Source organism: Lissotriton vulgaris, chromosome 3_1, assembly GCF_964263255.1.
Source record: "Lissotriton vulgaris chromosome 3_1, aLisVul1.2, whole genome shotgun sequence".
Lineage (NCBI taxonomy): Eukaryota > Metazoa > Chordata > Amphibia > Caudata > Salamandridae > Lissotriton > Lissotriton vulgaris.
Genome location: NC_141689.1, coordinates 145,577,481 through 145,595,853, shown reverse-complemented (window position 1 = coordinate 145,595,853; position 18,373 = coordinate 145,577,481). Strand labels below are relative to the sequence as shown.

Here is an 18,373-nt window from a genome sequence, read left to right as displayed (position 1 = left end):
GAAGCCGTTAGTTTCCCACTCTCTCGGTATCCCATTTGTCCCTGACAGATGACTTACTTCTAGCGGGGTTTGGAGACGCTTCGTTCCGGCACCCATCTGGTTCTGGAAGACAGACTGGTAGCCCGAGGGGGCGTGTTTTCTTGTATTTGAACTGACTGCGGTGCCAATGCCTGTTGGGAGACGTAGTTTAATCTACCATATCTTTGAATTTGAGGGGTAACTATGATTGAAAGCCTGAGACTCCTGTTTAAATGTACTAACGTACCAATGTCTGTGACGACATGGTCTGATGGATCCTCTTTTGCTGGGGTTATCTGAAAATACGGTCACATGGGCAGCAACAAGCGGAGGCAGGTTCACCTTGCAGCAGTACAGATCACTACAGATTGCTGAATTCATTTAGGTCATTTAATCCCGACATAGCAGTGTCGAATTTTAAAATGAGGTAGGCCTCTTTTTGTGCCAGTCGTACATCCGGGTCCCCACCGGCACCCGCGATGTTTTTGATACTTGCCAGGATCGTCCATTTGAGGTCAGTGACGAATGTTTTTTTTTCAGAAAGTGGGACACTAGTGGCGCTGTAAGCACTTTGTTATTAATCCGTGATCTGTGTTGGATTATGCGTTGGCGCACTTCTTGTGTTGTTTTGCCTATATAAACTTTCCCACATGAGCAGGTTATGGCATAGACTGCATATTTGGTTTTGCAGTTCGTGAAATCCTCATGTCGCCAATGTTTTTTGCCGTCAGTGAAGTGTGTTCCTTCCATCGTCAGGCTACACACCGAGCATGTGCCGCATTTATGATGTCCTTTCACTGGGCCCATATTGAACAGGGTACTTTGTGTTTCTCTTTTGGTTGTAGCTCGAGTGGAAGAGATCTGCTGTCCTAAACTGCGATTTTTCTTTAACGCAAACAGTGGTTTGCCAATCTCGGGAATGACTTCTTCAACCAAGTGCCAGTTGTTCCGGATAATTTTCTGCACCGGGGTTGTGTGGGGTCCAAAAGTGGATACACATACCATCCGTTCCGTTGGTGGTTTTTCTCTCTTCTGCAAAAGATGTTCTCTAGGTGTCCATCTTGCCCTCTTCATAGAGTGTTTTAAGAGCTTACCAGGATATCCTCTTTCTTTCAATTTGTTGGTAAGTGCTTCACCATGGGTGACGAAGTCTTCTGTTTTCTTGTTTAAATATTCTGTCTTCTGTCTTCTATGAAGAGGGCAAGATGGACACCTAGAGAACATCTTTTGCAGAAGAGAGAAAAACCACCAACGGAACGGATGGTATGTGTATCCACTTTTGGACCCCACACAACCCCGGTGCAGAAAATTATCCGGAACAACTGGCACTTGGTTGAAGAAGTCATTCCCGAGATTGGCAAACCACTGTTTGCGTTAAAGAAAAATCGCAGTTTAGGACAGCAGATCTCTTCCACTCGAGCTACAACCAAAAGAGAAACACAAAGTACCCTGTTCAATATGGGCCCAGTGAAAGGACATCATAAATGCGGCACATGCTCGGTGTGTAGCCTGACGATGGAAGGAACACACTTCACTGACGGCAAAAAACATTGGCGACATGAGGATTTCACGAACTGCAAAACCAAATATGCAGTCTATGCCATAACCTGCTCATGTGGGAAAGTTTATATAGGCAAAACAACACAAGAAGTGCGCCAACGCATAATCCAACACAGATCACGGATTAATAACAAAGTGCTTACAGCGCCACTAGTGTCCCACTTTCTGAAAAAAGAACATTCGGTCACTGACCTCAAATGGACGATCCTGGCAAGTATCAAAAACATCGCGGGTGCCGGTGGGGACCCGGATGTACGACTGACACAAAAAGAGGCCTACCTCATTTTAAAATTCGACACTGCTATGTCGGGATTAAATGACCTAAATGAATTCAGCAATCTGTAGTGATCTGTACTGCTGCAACGTGAACCTGCCTCCGCTTGTTGCTGCCCATGTGACCGTATTTTCAGATAACCCCAGCAAAAGAGGATCCATCAGACCATGTCGTCACAGACATTGGTACGTTAGTACATTTAAACAGGAGTCTCAGGCTTTCAATCATAGTTACCCCTCAAATTCAAAGATATGGTAGATTAAACTACGTCTCCCAACAGGCATTGGCACCGCAGTCAGTTCAAATACAAGAAAACACGCCCCCTCGGGCTACCAGTCTGTCTTCCAGAACCAGATGGGTGCCGGACCGAAGCGTCTCCAAACCCCGCTAGAAGTAAGTCATCTGTCAGGGACAAATGGGATACCGAGAGAGTGGGAAACTAACGGCTTCCTAACCGCTCGCTCTTTGTATCAACAGCTGATAAGCCCGTGCGGCGGCTGCCGCCTCTACACGCGTGCAGTGAGAACGAACTCTGCCCAAAACACGAAGGTAGGACTGCATAATCTTTCGAACGTCCTAGCAACTTAGATGTAAAAAACGGGCAATAACGCAAGGTCCCTCTGCTTCCTTTAGTTACAAAGACTGAACAATGAATATCTGACGTGTGCCGGCACCCCCTTTCCGCAACCTTTGCGCACCTTTGAGGTATGTCACGGTCACATAGGTTTACAAGTGTAGCACAGCTGGGACAGTGCAATAATGTATCTAACTGAGATCTTTACGCTATCTGTTTACAGGGAGTGATCTGAACCCTCCATCAATAAGGTACATTTATTTTTAGAGTGTTTGAGTCTGAACGAAGAGGTTGCTAGAAGTATTTCCTTTACTTATACCGTTCTTAAATTATTATTTCACAGTGACAACGACCCCCCAGTCCGTGTCCTGAGGAGAACCCGTAAAATCTGATTGGGTTCGAAACTCGTCGACGTTCTTACCTCCAAGATACAAAATAGCTAGGGCTTGATAGGAATTAACCAACACACTTGTAAATTACTAAGCAGTTTCTGTGTCATTCCTAGTCAAAGCACTCTGTGACAAACTTCATTGTGTATCTTGTGTAGGTGGTAACAAGTAGGCTATTATAACAATTTGTTAGTCCACTTGTTCAGTTCGTATCCAGGATTGGTGCCTCAACGATTGATTGACTTGAGGCATAGCATAGTTGTCCATGTTAATTGTCTGTTACAATTTTCTTGTTTAAATATTCTGTTTGATATGTTTTCTTCAGTAGATTGAATGTATTTTTGTATTTTTGTAAATGTTGTGTTGTATTTTGGATGCCAAAAAACTTCTTAAAATTATTTTTTTATAAAATAAGAACTAATCCAATACAAATGGTTGTCCAACCTAGCAATTGATTTTACTAGGCTGCGCATTGTTGCAACGACTCAATCGGCCCGGCCATTGTTTTTGTGTACTTTAAATCAGGTTACAAGCAGGCATTAGGAAAGTGTTGTTAACTGTGGTTAGCGCCACTTTTCTTAACGTTCTGCTTGTTTGCGTGCAGCTTCATAGTTGGAGAAATGTCGGTTAGCGACATTTCTCCAATTATTTTGGCGCGAAGGCCTACTTTGCATCTCATTAGAGATGCAAAGCTGGGCGTTGTTTTGTGCAAAACATGAGACAGCGTGTCTTTGCTGATAAGGCAATAAAATTATCACCACTTTTCTGCCGAAAACGGTCGCAAAAGCGGCGATAATTTTATAGCGCAGCCTTGGTAATATGTCCCAAGGTGTGGTCGAGTGGGAGTGGGCCGGGGGTGAGACACAATGCCCAAACTAAGGTGCACATGTAAAATTCACAATTTATTGCTTATCCAAGTAGTGCTAGTTTTTTTGCATAATAGAAATAAATGTTTACTTGTTTGAGGTCTTTAGGTAATGGTTCAATGCCTGGTTCACTTTCCTACCATGTCTGGTTCTGCAGCTTGATATGCCCGCACTGCTCAGCAGTGAGGGCCTTTTCTTGGGTCTCTGACCATGGACTGATATGGGAACCATCAACCCGGCAAAGTGGGCAACTAGAAGTGGTGGGGCTACACAGTCCCACCAGTCAGGTCCCCTGGGAAATTGTTCTTCTGCAGCAGCGTCAGGGTGCATCTTCTTTGGACTCGCACAGGAGTCATTGAATAAGCCTTGCACTGCAGGAAGCATCACGCAGGCTCTCAAGAGCTGGGTCTCAGCAGAAGAAAGGCAGCAATGCAGGGTGCAGATTGTCCCACGGTATATCAACCATAGGAATTTCGGAATGTATGACGTTACAACGCATACATTTACAACGCATGCACTTACAACACAGTTTTTACATCACAACATCCACTACAACGTATTGCATTACATCGCATGACACCACATCGCATTTTAAAAAATTACCTTTACAACTCATTCCATTACATCGCATACTACCTTTACAATGCACACCATTACAACGCATACCATTATATTGCATTTAAGGTAAGTATAGGATAGTAACGGGGTAAAAATTACTATTCTAACTCCAGGGGGTGCAACAGTAAGGTAAGTGTTGGATAATGTAGGGGTTAAAAATTACTATTCTAACTCCAATGGTATGCATTGTAATGGGATGCGTTGTAGTGACATGCGTTGTAAAGGATGTTACGATGTAATGACTGCGTTGTAAGTGTAGTGCGATGTAATGGTTGCGTTGTAAAGGTTGTTTCCTGAATATCGTAGTATTTTTTATATTTTTTTGCAGAGTTTTATATAGCGCGAACTAGACCTGAACCGAATCAGGTATCAGAGTGCCTTACATAGCACCAGTTACGTTACATGAGGACACATATTCGTTTTAGGCATGGGAAGATTAAGTGATTTGTCCAGAATCACAGGAGGGTTTTGGCGTTGTTACCGAGACTCGAATCCAGATCCCCAAGTCCGAGGTTGAGCGCCGTAGCCGTTAGGCCAACTCATAACATCATTAACAAAATACCATGAAACAAAGTATCGAAAGGTCCATGCGTATAGAGGAAGTATAGATTGACTATTCTTAACTCCACAGCCGGCACCTTGAAGACTTGCATACCGTCAAGTGGTGTTAGGTATAAAACAAATCTACACTGACTTACCTTTCCATATTTTCATATTATCCCTCCTATTATCCATATACTATCTATGATGCCAGGGTCTCACAATATTCCCTGCTGAATATTCTAGGAGGCACACCCAGGGTGGAGACATCATCTCACACTACTTATGTTTTAATGTAACTGATTTTGCACAGTAAATAAACACTACAGCTACAGAACATAACTATTTCTGTAGCAGTCTGTTAGAACTCATCGCAGTCCAGGAGTATTCACATTATCAATGGTACGTTTGTGTTCAATAGATTTAATGCATTGCAAATGAAATCTGCATGACTACGATACAAATATTTAACAATTATGATTCATATTTTAATAATCTGCTGGTGTTAAGGGAGTATTCATGAAATTTCACTAGTCTTCTTACATTTGTATTCTCAAAAATAATACTATCGACTACTAACATTGGCATAATGTAGTCATCAAATACAATAAAAAGACAAGTTAAATACACAATGTAGTATTCAACTTTGTTTGTCAAAGGCTCACCCTTTTCATCTGACGTACTTGATTCCTTTTGTGTTACTGGTAGCTGTTTTTTGGTTCGTTCTAGATGTTAAAATCAGAGGAGATAGATTACTCCATAGAAAAAAAAGAAACATTAAACTGCAAAAAAAAACGAGCATAATCCTGGTACAAACGTAGAGAGGTTAGTGCTTGGCAATAACAGCATTTGTAAACGAGGACTGGCAAAGTCATTAGGTCTGTATTTAATGGACTAAAACACAAAGGCTCACCTTCATCATCAAAGATAATGTAACCTGTTGGTGTTACTGGAGGTTGTGTTTTGTTTGGTTCTAGGGGTGAAAATCAGAAGAAATAGATTTACTTAATAGAAAAAAGAAACAATAAACTGCAAAAATGAAACGAACAGAATCCTGGTGCAAAACTGAAGGGGTTAGTGCTTTGCAATAACAACATTTGTAAACGATGACTGGCAAAGTCTAAAGGTCTGTACTTAATGGACTAAAACGCTTGCCCCATCATTAGCATATTACAGCCAGATAAATGCAAGAAACAAAAGGTGCCCTATGTTGAACAATTCCTTTATTTTGAATACAGTCTTGTATTTGTTTCTATTTGAAATAAAGCTTAGACAATGGAGTCTTCAATATGGTACTTCCTTAGATAGAAAGAAGCAAAGGACTAAAAAGATAGCTCCCTTGCCACCCAAACTTCATTTCATAAAGAAGCATAAACACGACTATAATGCAGGCAAAGGAGGCTTCAAAATACCCACTCTTTCTCTTCTATAAAGTACGAAAATGAGATGACAGGAGAGCCTTAAGCCAACCATTTAAGCAAGTATTTGCAAAGCCAACAGGTCTTGTATTTGAAGGAGAGTCAGGCTTTGCTATAGTTGTTTAAAGTTCCTAGCACATCAGAAGAACAATGTCCCAACATATAAGTGCAAATGGATTGATACATGTGCATCTACAGCAGCATCCTTGTAGACCCATTACAATAGGGCCTCCATGTGTGCATGTGCCATTGCCGCCATGGCATATGCATTGTGATACTCATGATCTTATGATGCGCTGTCATCAATATTTCTGTTTACCATTTTGACGGGGCTGTGTCAAAAAGGTAAAAAAAGATCTTTTTTTAAAGGTGCTGGAAAATGTAGAGATAAAGAGAGCATCCAGGTAGCACTTGACAGCTTTAGGGACATCTATTGTATAAAAAACATAGCCTGAAGCTCTATCATGGATGTAAACTACAGTTTTTAAGTAGTTCAAATGCTCAGTAATTTGTGGGTTGATAACAAGGCTGATGGATAAACCTTTCTTTAAAGCCAGCTGCCCCACAGTAGCCAATGGCAGACAGAGAAAGAAGGAAGACGAGAGAGCGAGAGTGTGTATATCTGTCAGTCACAAGGTCTCACCATATAACTAAAGCACTTTTTAGGCGAAAACGAAACAATACAAAAGCAGCATCAGACAACATCTACTTAAAAAAACAAGTATGTTTTACCAAAATTAGTGCAAATGAAGAAATAACAAAGTAATATTAAGTAAACAATAACAAATTGATCATATTTATATAAAGCAATCGAAATTAATGCAAAAGTAAAATAAACACAATGAAAATAACTTTCATGACTGATGACATCTCAAATGACATCATCCATTGACTGTGTGTTTCTAAAAAGTTTAAGAATGGTATATATATCTATATATATACATATATAAATATATATATATATATAAATATATATATATATATATATATATATATATATATATATATATATATATATATTTTGCTCCTTTTCCTCTGTAGTTCCCAAAGAAAACAAGCATTTGCGTTTTCAGAAGGAGCAGGGCAGTTAAGATCAGCCTTGAGAAGAAACTGGAATCTGCTAACTACAGATCCGGTAATAGGCACAGACATACCGACGCAACCGTTGGTAACTTATAGGAGAGCAAGGGCACTTAAAAACACACTAATGAATAGCTACCTTGCACGTCCTGTAAAAGATCCATTTGGGAAACCAATAATGGGTTTCCATCCCTGTGGATGTTGTAAAGCGTGCAAAAGGAGCAAAAAAGTCATAACTTACCAAGTGAGAGGCGAAACAAGAAAAATTAAATCCTTTTTGACCTGCACAACACCCTACACAGTGTATTGTCTAGTGTGTCCCTGCGGATTACGCTATATAGGCAGCACTGTAAATCCCACAAAAATGCGTATTCTGAAACATCTCAGAGCCATAACAAACTGTGATCCATCGTATCCAGTAGCGAGACATTACAGACAACATCACAAAAGCAACAGCAAACTACTGGAATACTTTATATTAGATCAGGTCCCCAACAATCCCAGAGGTGGGGATAGGCTGCAAAAACTAAGGAGGTTAGAATCCAGATACATAATAGACATTGGGACCAAGAACCCCGGGGGCTTGAATAGCCACGAAGAAATGACAGTACACTTAGGCTAGAACTCCCAGGGCAGTGTTGAGCAGTAGTGCACAGTAGCAGTTGACCGCAAGATAAGCATGAGAAAAGATTAGGAAAACACAAAAGTGGTTTTATTATTATGAGGAACTTTTTTGTTTATTTGGGTGTGGGTGTTATACTATGATTTGCACAAAGTTCTTGGAAGATGGAAAGAGTAAATTGTTACAATGAACTGGCATTTACAAAAAGCCCATCCAGGGCCGAATAACTTGATGGAATGTAAAATGATTACACAAATTTGTGACTGTAAAGTAAGCCCATTTAGGGCGTAATGAAAATGCATGTATTACAATGTAAATAACAGTTCAAAGATGGCCGAAAAAGTTGGGCAAAAAGTCCCATTTCCATCTCCATTTGTTTGTATCACAAGGGGGATATTTAAAACAGAAAAAATGGCGCGTCAGTGTACCACTGACAAAGGCAGAAGCCGAAACGCGTCTGGTGCTCAGAGGGTCAGGAATAAAAACTGTTTGACCCTCCTCCCGCGAGTGCTTGTTTTCTTTGGGAACTACAGAGGAAAAGGAGCAAAAATACGAGCGAGGTTCGCCCCTCGCAGCAATGCACCCGTGCTAGAGTGCGCGACCTGGCGAAAAGAGGCAGCAAAATACAAAACGTCGCGCACCGCCATTTCCCACGTGGAGAAAAGAAAGGATATCGACGCACTGACCGAGAGTGCGAAGAGCCGAAAATCAAAGTGGGTGAGGTGCACGAGGGAGTCTGAGCAGGAGTTTTAACAAAGCAACAAAAAAACTCCAAGAAAATATAACGACATCGACGTGCCATGTACAGCGAGACAGACCGCCAGGAGGCGGCAGAAAATGTTTTTAAAAAACGCACACAGGCAAGTGTGACAAAAAAGAAAAAACAAAACGAAACACAAGGGTCAACAGCAACGGTAACAACTTTGTACAGCAAATTGGAAAGATTATTTGAAAGAGAAATTAGAAAGTGGTGGGAAGCCACGTCACTACAGAACTATGTGGAGGTGAAACGGGTGCCTAGGGGACTGAGAGTATACACAGTCCCAGCCTACGAGAACCCGGACCCCAAGCTTCTAGAGGAATGGTCGGAGTACACAGGAGATTTTTGCCAAGGACTGTTAAAATTGCTGATAAAGTTTGCGTGGAGCGATCATGAAAAAACACGCGAGGAAATAACAGAACTTGAAAAAGAAATAGAAGCACTAGGGGAGGAGAGTAAAAGGCTGGAAGAACTAAAAAGCGCCATGACAAAACGCCTAAAAGCATACGAAGGTCAAAATCAGGAAACGAAAACAGGAAAAATTTGAAAGAGACGAAGGAGACTATGTAAGGGGCAGGGTACTAACATTCGCTAAGCGATATGATGCTCAGGTGAAAGCATTGAGAGCGAGCAAAAAAGCTACAACAAGAGGAGAAGAATCGGGAGACACAAACGAATCCGAGGTCTCAGAAAATGAGGAGGCACGGAGAGATCGGGAAGCAGGAACAGCTGCAGATAACCAACTCCCTTTTCACGACGAATATCAAATAATCAGAATGACACGGCAACAAGGAGGCAGAGGGAAGCCTCCAAAACGACAACAAAGAAACGCCCCACACGGAGGAGTGGGGAGTGGAGAAAAAAGCAAATACTCGCCACCGTTGACTCGCAGCGCCAAATACAACAAAAGACGCTAAAGGGGAATGAAGTACAAACAGATGAGAAGAACTTAACAATTGTGAATTTGAGTCAACATAACCTCACAGAGGAGGAAACACACGTTCTGAAATTAGGTCTCTCCTTTTGTCCATCTAAACCTCTGGAATACACACAAACCAAAATAGACTTATACAAATTTGCGAGGAAACTAAAACTCCACAAATTCTATAAAATGCGACCACAAAAAATCACAGGTCCAACGAAAAGAACTTTGGGACAAGAAATCCGGGTAAAAGACATCCCAGCTCTGGAAGCCATGCAGGAATTAAGAGCAGAAGGAGCTAGCCAACCGGAGAATCTATCACAAGTTTGTATAACACAAGAAGGAGGTAATACGAACTTCAAACCAGCATCAACATTTGTGCCCCAGTTGCCTAATGACAATATAGATCTCTTTATGGAATCCGTCTCCAAAGAATTAAGGAAAATTGAAACAAGAGGCCCAACTAACAAACAATGGAATCTAACAAGAAAACATCGCGAGGCAATAAGAACCTTACAAAATGACAAAAAACTAATAATAAACCCTCGGACAAAGGGGGAAACGTGGTTTTGCAGACATATGAAGCCTACAACGAAGAGGCGCTGAGACAATTGGAGGATGTAAAGTGTTACCAAAAAGTGGGGAGAAAGGAATATCAAGAAAGCATCACTGGATGTCATGAGCTACTAAAAAAGTGGCACATGAAAGGAATAATAGACGCAGAGGAATATTTGTACCTTCGATGCTTAAATCCGATAACACCATGCTTCTACCATCTCCCGAAGGTACACAAAGGCAAAGCAAAGCCACCGGGAAGACCAATAGTAAGTGCCCAAGGGAGTCTCTTGGAACATTTATCCATCTACATTGACTATTTTCTGATTGACTATGTAAAAACTCTGAGAAGTTATTTGAAAGACACAAAAGACCTACTAAACAAATTAGAACAGCTGACCCTAAGAGAAGGTGATAAACTCATAGTAATGGACATAGCTAGTTTATATTCTAGCATAGACCATGATCAAGGGATGAGAGCTGTTAAAGACATTCTATCTACAAGAGAGGCCAACTTCTTAGAACACAACGAAATGCTTTTGGAATTCCTAAACTTTAGCCTACAACACAACATCTTTCTGTACCAAGACCAATATTATAAACAATTGGTAGGGGTGGCCATGGGCACAAGCTATTCTCCCAGCTTCGCAAATATCTTTGTGGGGTGGTGGGAGGAAAATGAGGCGTGGGACCCCAAACATGCAGAGTGGACCCAACACATAGTGGTATGGTACAGATATATTGACGATCTGTTGATCGTCTGGCGAGGTCCAGACAAAAAGGCTGAAGAATATATAGAGAGACTAAACGTAAATCCTTATAACTTGTGCTTCACAAGTGAAGTAAGTGACAGTAAAATAAATTTTCTCGACTTAGAAATACAAATAGCACGAGGGAAAATCACGACACAGCTGTTTAGAAAACCCACAGCGGGGAATTCGACATTGCATTCTAGTAGCAGCCATCCATCTAAATTAATCCACAGCATCCCGTACGGGGAATTGCTGCGGATCAAAAGAAACTGCACAAAAGAGGAGGACTTTCAAAAGAATGCACAAGAAAGTATAGAAAGATTCAAACAGCGAGGGTATGGAGAGAAATGTCTGAAGGAGGCCCTAAAGAAAGTGAATAACATCTCACGAGCTGAAACGTTGAAACCAAAACAGAAGGTCAACGACAAAGATGGGAAATTTAGATTGATCACAACGTTTTCAGAAGGAGCAGGGCAGTTAAGATCAGCCTTGAGAAGAAACTGGAATCTGCTAACTACAGATCCGGAAATAGGCACAGACATACCGACGCAACCGTTGGTAACTTATAGGAGAGCAAGGGCACTTAAAAACACACTAATGAATAGCTACCTTGCACGTCCTGTAAAAGATCCATTTGGGAAACCAATAATGGGTTTCCATCCCTGTGGACGTTGTAAAGCGTGCAAAAGGAGCAAAAAAGTCATAACTTACCAAGTGAGAGGCGAAACAAGAAAAATTAAATCCTTTTTGACCTGCACAACACCCTACACAGTGTATTGTCTAGTGTGTCCCTGCGGATTACGCTATATAGGCAGCACTGTAAATCCCACAAAAATGCGTATTCTGGAACATCTCAGAGCCATAACAAACTGTGATCCATCGTATCCAGTAGCGAGACATTACAAACAACATCACAAAAGCAACAGCGAACTACTGGAATACTTTATATTAGATCAGGTCCCCAACAATCCCAGAGGTGGGGATAGGCTGCAAAAACTAAGGAGGTTAGAATCCAGATACATAATAGACATTGGGACCAAGAACCCCGGGGGCTTGAATAGCCACGAAGAAATGACAGTACACTTAGGCTAGAACTCCCAGGGCAGTGTTGAGCAGTAGTGCACAGTAGCAGTTGACCGCAAGATAAGCATGAGAAAAGATTAGGAAAACACAAAAGTGGTTTTATTATTATGAGGAACTTTTTTGTTTATTTGGGTGTGGGTGTTATACTATGATTTGCACAAAGTTCTTGGAAGATGGAAAGAGTAAATTGTTACAATGAACTGGCATTTACAAAAAGCCCATCCAGGGCCGAATAACTTGATGGAATGTAAAATGATTACACAAATTTGTGACTGTAAAGTAAGCCCATTCAGGGCGTAATGAAAATGCATGTATTACAATGTAAATAACAGTTCAAAGATGGCCGAAAAAGTTGGGCAAAAAGTCCCATTTCCATCTCCATTTGTTTGTATCACAAGGGGGATATTTAAAACAGAAAAAATGGCGCGTCAGTGTACCACTGACAAAGGCAGAAGCCGAAACGCGTCTGGTGCTCAGAGGGTCAGGAATAAAAACTGTTTGACCCTCCTCCCGCGAGTGCTTGTTTTCTTTGGGAACTACAGAGGAAAAGGAGCAAAAATACGAGCGAGGTTCGCCCCTCGCAGCAATGCACCCGTGCTAGAGTGCGCGACCTGGCGAAAAGAGGCAGCAAAAAATATATATATATATATATAGATTACGTCATTTGCAGGTTTCCCCAAACGAACAGAGGCCACTGGAAGACTGTATTCTTTCACTTAATTTAATGGCAGCAGGCACGCACAAGGCTACACAGCAGTTCCACTTCAAAATGAATAGTTCGCCTGACGCGTTTCAGGAATACCTTTTCCTTTCTTCAGAGGCGTGTTTCTTGCTGGCTTCTATGGCATCTTTTTAAACATCTCGCGCTCCTTCAAATAAACACCTGCCTTGAGTGGGCGTGGCCAAAACGGCTTTCTGGGTGTTGTAGTGCCATTCGTAGCGCGAGAATGTCTCTTACCCCAGTGGGTTTGCACATAGTGTCCAATCTTAAGAACATTGTTTTTTCCCCAGTGGGTAGAAGCGGTTCCGCCGCTGTCTTGCGCTTTGCTTTGTTGCTGACATCGTGAAGGGGAACACTCTCCTGCAAGGATGCTCACCCTGCTTCCTTCTTTTAACTCGAACACCGGTGAAGTACTCGAGAAGACCCGCTCTTCAGCGATGGGCTTCTGTCCTCGGCCGAGGCCAGCCGATATACATTACGTCATTTGCAGGTTTCCCCAAACGAACAGAGGCCACAATGTTCTTAAGATTGGACACTATGTGCAAACCCACTGGGGTAAGAGACATTCTCGCGCTACGAATGGCACTACAACACCCAGAAAGCCGTTTTGGCCACGCCCACTCAAGGCAGGTGTTTATTTGAAGGAGCGCGAGATGTTTAAAAAGATGCCATAGAAGCCAGCAAGAAACACGCCTCTGAAGAAAGGAAAAGGTATTCCTGAAACGCGTCAGGCGAACTATTCATTTTGAAGTGGAACTGCTGTGTAGCCTTGTGCGTGCCTGCTGCCATTAAATTAAGTGAAAGAATACAGTCTTCCAGTGGCCTCTGTTCGTTTGGGGAAACCTGCAAATGACGTAATGTATATCGGCTGGCCTCGGCCGAGGACAGAAGCCCATCGCTGAAGAGCGGGTCTTCTCGAGTACTTCACCGGTGTTCGAGTTAAAAGAAGGAAGCAGGGTGAGCATCCTTGCAGGAGAGTGTTCCCCTTCACGATGTCAGCAACAAAGCAAAGCGCAAGACAGCGGCGGAACCGCTTCTACCCACTGGGGAAAAAACAATGTTCTTAAGATTGGACACTATGTGCAAACCCACTGGGGTAAGAGACATTCTCGCGCTACGAATGGCACTACAACACCCAGAAAGCCGTTTTGGCCACGCCCACTCAAGGCAGGTGTTTATTTGAAGGAGCGCGAGATGTTTAAAAAGATGCCATAGAAGCCAGCAAGAAACGCGCCTCTGAAGAAAGGAAAAGGTATTCCTGAAACGCGTCAGGCGAACTATTCATTTTGAAGTGGAACTGCTGTGTAGCCTTGTGCGTGCCTGCTGCCATTAAATTAAGTGAAAGAATACAGTCTTCCAGTGGCCTCTGTTCGTTTGGGGAAACCTGCAAATGACGTAATGTATATCGGCTGGCCTCGGCCGAGGACAGAAGCCCATCGCTGAAGAGCGGGTCTTCTCGAGTACTTCACCGGTGTTCGAGTTAAAAGAAGGAAGCAGGGTGAGCATCCTTGCAGGAGAGTGTTCCCCTTCACGATGTCAGCAACAAAGCAAAGCGCAAGACAGCGGCGGAACCGCTTCTACCCACTGGGGAAAAAACAATGTTCTTAAGATTGGACACTATGTGCAAACCCACTGGGGTAAGAGACATTCTCGCGCTACGAATGGCACTACAACACCCAGAAAGCCGTTTTGGCCACGCCCACTCAAGGCAGGTGTTTATTTGAAGGAGCGCGAGATGTTTAAAAAGATGCCATAGAAGCCAGCAAGAAACACGCCTCTGAAGAAAGGAAAAGGTATTCCTGAAACGCGTCAGGCGAACTATTCATTTTGAAGTGGAACTGCTGTGTAGCCTTGTGCGTGCCTGCTGCCATTAAATTAAGTGAAAGAATACAGTCTTCCAGTGGCCTCTGTTCGTTTGGGGAAACCTGCAAATGACGTAATGTATATCGGCTGGCCTCGGCCGAGGACAGAAGCCCATCGCTGAAGAGCGGGTCTTCTCGAGTACTTCACCGGTGTTCGAGTTAAAAGAAGGAAGCAGGGTGAGCATCCTTGCAGGAGAGTGTTCCCCTTCACGATGTCAGCAACAAAGCAAAGCGCAAGACAGAGGCGGAACCGCTTCTACCCACTGGGGAAAAAACAATGTTCTTAAGATTGGACACTATGTGCAAACCCACTGGGGTAAGAGACATTCTCGCGCTACGAATGGCACTACAACACCCAGAAAGCCGTTTTGGCCACGCCCACTCAAGGCAGGTGTTTATTTGAAGGAGCGCGAGATGTTTAAAAAGATGCCATAGAAGCCAGCAAGAAACACGCCTCTGAAGAAAGGAAAAGGTATTCCTGAAACGCGTCAGGCGAACTATTCATTTTGAAGTGGAACTGCTGTGTAGCCTTGTGCGTGCCTGCTGCCATTAAATTAAGTGAAAGAATACAGTCTTCCAGTGGCCTCTGTTCGTTTGGGGAAACCTGCAAATGACGTAATGTATATCGGCTGGCCTCGGCCGAGGACAGAAGCCCATCGCTGAAGAGCGGGTCTTCTCGAGTACTTCACCGGTGTTCGAGTTAAAAGAAGGAAGCAGGGTGAGCATCCTTGCAGGAGAGTGTTCCCCTTCACGATGTCAGCAACAAAGCAAAGCGCAAGACAGCGGCGGAACCGCTTCTACCCACTGGGGAAAAAACAATGTTCTTAAGATTGGACACTATGTGCAAACCCACTGGGGTAAGAGACATTCTCGCGCTACGAATGGCACTACAACACCCAGAAAGCCGTTTTGGCCACGCCCACTCAAGGCAGGTGTTTATTTGAAGGAGCGCGAGATGTTTAAAAAGATGCCATAGAAGCCAGCAAGAAACACGCCTCTGAAGAAAGGAAAAGGTATTCCTGAAACGCGTCAGGCGAACTATTCATTTTGAAGTGGAACTGCTGTGTAGCCTTGTGCGTGCCTGCTGCCATTAAATTAAGTGAAAGAATACAGTCTTCCAGTGGCCTCTGTTCGTTTGGGGAAACCTGCAAATGACGTAATGTATATCGGCTGGCCTCGGCCGAGGACAGAAGCCCATCGCTGAAGAGCGGGTCTTCTCGAGTACTTCACCGGTGTTCGAGTTAAAAGAAGGAAGCAGGGTGAGCATCCTTGCAGGAGAGTGTTCCCCTTCACGATGTCAGCAACAAAGCAAAGCGCAAGACAGCGGCGGAACCGCTTCTACCCACTGGGGAAAAAACAATGTTCTTAAGATTGGACACTATGTGCAAACCCACTGGGGTAAGAGACATTCTCGCGCTACGAATGGCACTACAACACCCAGAAAGCCGTTTTGGCCACGCCCACTCAAGGCAGGTGTTTATTTGAAGGAGCGCGAGATGTTTAAAAAGATGCCTTAGAAGCCAGCAAGAAACACGCCTCTGAAGAAAGGAAAAGGTATTCCTGAAACGCGTCAGGCGAACTATTCATTTTGAAGTGGAACTGCTGTGTAGCCTTGTGCGTGCCTGCTGCCATTAAATTAAGTGAAAGAATACAGTCTTCCAGTGGCCTCTGTTCGTTTGGGGAAACCTGCAAATGACGTAATGTATATCGGCTGGCCTCGGCCGAGGACAGAAGCCCATCGCTGAAGAGCGGGTCTTCTCGAGTACTTCACCGGTGTTCGAGTTAAAAGAAGGAAGCAGGGTGAGCATCCTTGCAGGAGAGTGTTCCCCTTCACAATGTCAGCAACAAAGCAAAGCGCAAGACAGCGGCGGAACCGCTTCTACCCACTGGGGAAAAAACAATGTTCTTAAGATTGGACACTATGTGCAAACCCACTGGGGTAAGAGACATTCTCGCGCTACGAATGGCACTACAACACCCAGAAAGCCGTTTTGGCCACGCCCACTCAAGGCAGGTGTTTATTTGAAGGAGCGCGAGATGTTTAAAAAGATGCCATAGAAGCCAGCAAGAAACACGCCTCTGAAGAAAGGAAAAGGTATTCCTGAAACGCGTCAGGCGAACTATTCATTTTGAAGTGGAACTGCTGTGTAGCCTTGTGCGTGCCTGCTGCCATTAAATTAAGTGAAAGAATACAGTCTTCCAGTGGCCTCTGTTCGTTTGGGGAAACCTGCAAATGACGTAATGTATATCGGCTGGCCTCGGCCGAGGACAGAAGCCCATCGCTGAAGAGCGGGTCTTCTCGAGTACTTCACCGGTGTTCGAGTTAAAAGAAGGAAGCAGGGTGAGCATCCTTGCAGGAGAGTGTTCCCCTTCACGATGTCAGCAACAAAGCAAAGCGCAAGACAGCGGCGGAACCGCTTCTACCCACTGGGGAAAAAACAATGTTCTTAAGATTGGACACTATGTGCAAACCCACTGGGGTAAGAGACATTCTCGCGCTACGAATGGCACTACAACACCCAGAAAGCCGTTTTGGCCACGCCCACTCAAGGCAGGTGTTTATTTGAAGGAGCGCGAGATGTTTAAAAAGATGCCATAGAAGCCAGCAAGAAACACGCCTCTGAAGAAAGGAAAAGGTATTCCTGAAACGCGTCAGGCGAACTATTCATTTTGAAGTGGAACTGCTGTGTAGCCTTGTGCGTGCCTGCTGCCATTAAATTAAGTGAAAGAATACAGTCTTCCAGTGGCCTCTGTTCGTTTGGGGAAACCTGCAAATGACGTAATGTATATCGGCTGGCCTCGGCCGAGGACAGAAGCCCATCGCTGAAGAGCGGGTCTTCTCGAGTACTTCACCGGTGTTCGAGTTAAAAGAAGGAAGCAGGGTGAGCATCCTTGCAGGAGAGTGTTCCCCTTCACGATGTCAGCAACAAAGCAAAGCGCAAGACAGCGGCGGAACCGCTTCTACCCACTGGGGAAAAAACAATGTTCTTAAGATTGGACACTATGTGCAAACCCACTGGGGTAAGAGACATTCTCGCGCTACGAATGGCACTACAACACCCAGAAAGCCGTTTTGGCCACGCCCACTCAAGGCAGGTGTTTATTTGAAGGAGCGCGAGATGTTTAAAAAGATGCCATAGAAGCCAGCAAGAAACACGCCTCTGAAGAAAGGAAAAGGTATTCCTGAAACGCGTCAGGCGAACTATTCATTTTGAAGTGGAACTGCTGTGTAGCCTTGTGCGTGCCTGCTGCCATTAAATTAAGTGAAAGAATACAGTCTTCCAGTGGCCTCTGTTCGTTTGGGGAAACCTGCAAATGACGTAATGTATATCGGCTGGCCTCGGCCGAGGACAGAAGCCCATCGCTGAAGAGCGGGTCTTCTCGAGTACTTCACCGGTGTTCGAGTTAAAAGAAGGAAGCAGGGTGAGCATCCTTGCAGGAGAGTGTTCCCCTTCACAATGTCAGCAACAAAGCAAAGCGCAAGACAGCGGCGGAACCGCTTCTACCCACTGGGGAAAAAACAATGTTCTTAAGATTGGACACTATGTGCAAACCCACTGGGGTAAGAGACATTCTCGCGCTACGAATGGCACTACAACACCCAGAAAGCCGTTTTGGCCACGCCCACTCAAGGCAGGTGTTTATTTGAAGGAGCGCGAGATGTTTAAAAAGATGCCATAGAAGCCAGCAAGAAACACGCCTCTGAAGAAAGGAAAAGGTATTCCTGAAACGCGTCAGGCGAACTATTCATTTTGAAGT

At 43.8% G+C, this 18,373-nt stretch overlaps 1 protein-coding gene across 2 annotated transcripts in view; it reads right to left on the bottom strand.

Annotated features, from left to right (window-relative positions):
- The window catches only part of LOC147726113 (CMRF35-like molecule 9), a 245,911-nt gene that overhangs the window by 15,958 nt on the left and 211,580 nt on the right, over nucleotides 1-18,373 (bottom strand). For both annotated transcript variants that reach the window (XM_086960219.1, XM_086960217.1), the window contains 2 exons: nucleotides 5,753-5,812; nucleotides 5,505-5,564 (listed from right to left, as the gene is read on the bottom strand). In XM_086960219.1, coding sequence (XP_086816345.1) covers nucleotides 5,505-5,564; nucleotides 5,753-5,812 — 120 coding nt within the window. The remainder of the gene's footprint in view (nucleotides 1-5,504; nucleotides 5,565-5,752; nucleotides 5,813-18,373) is intronic.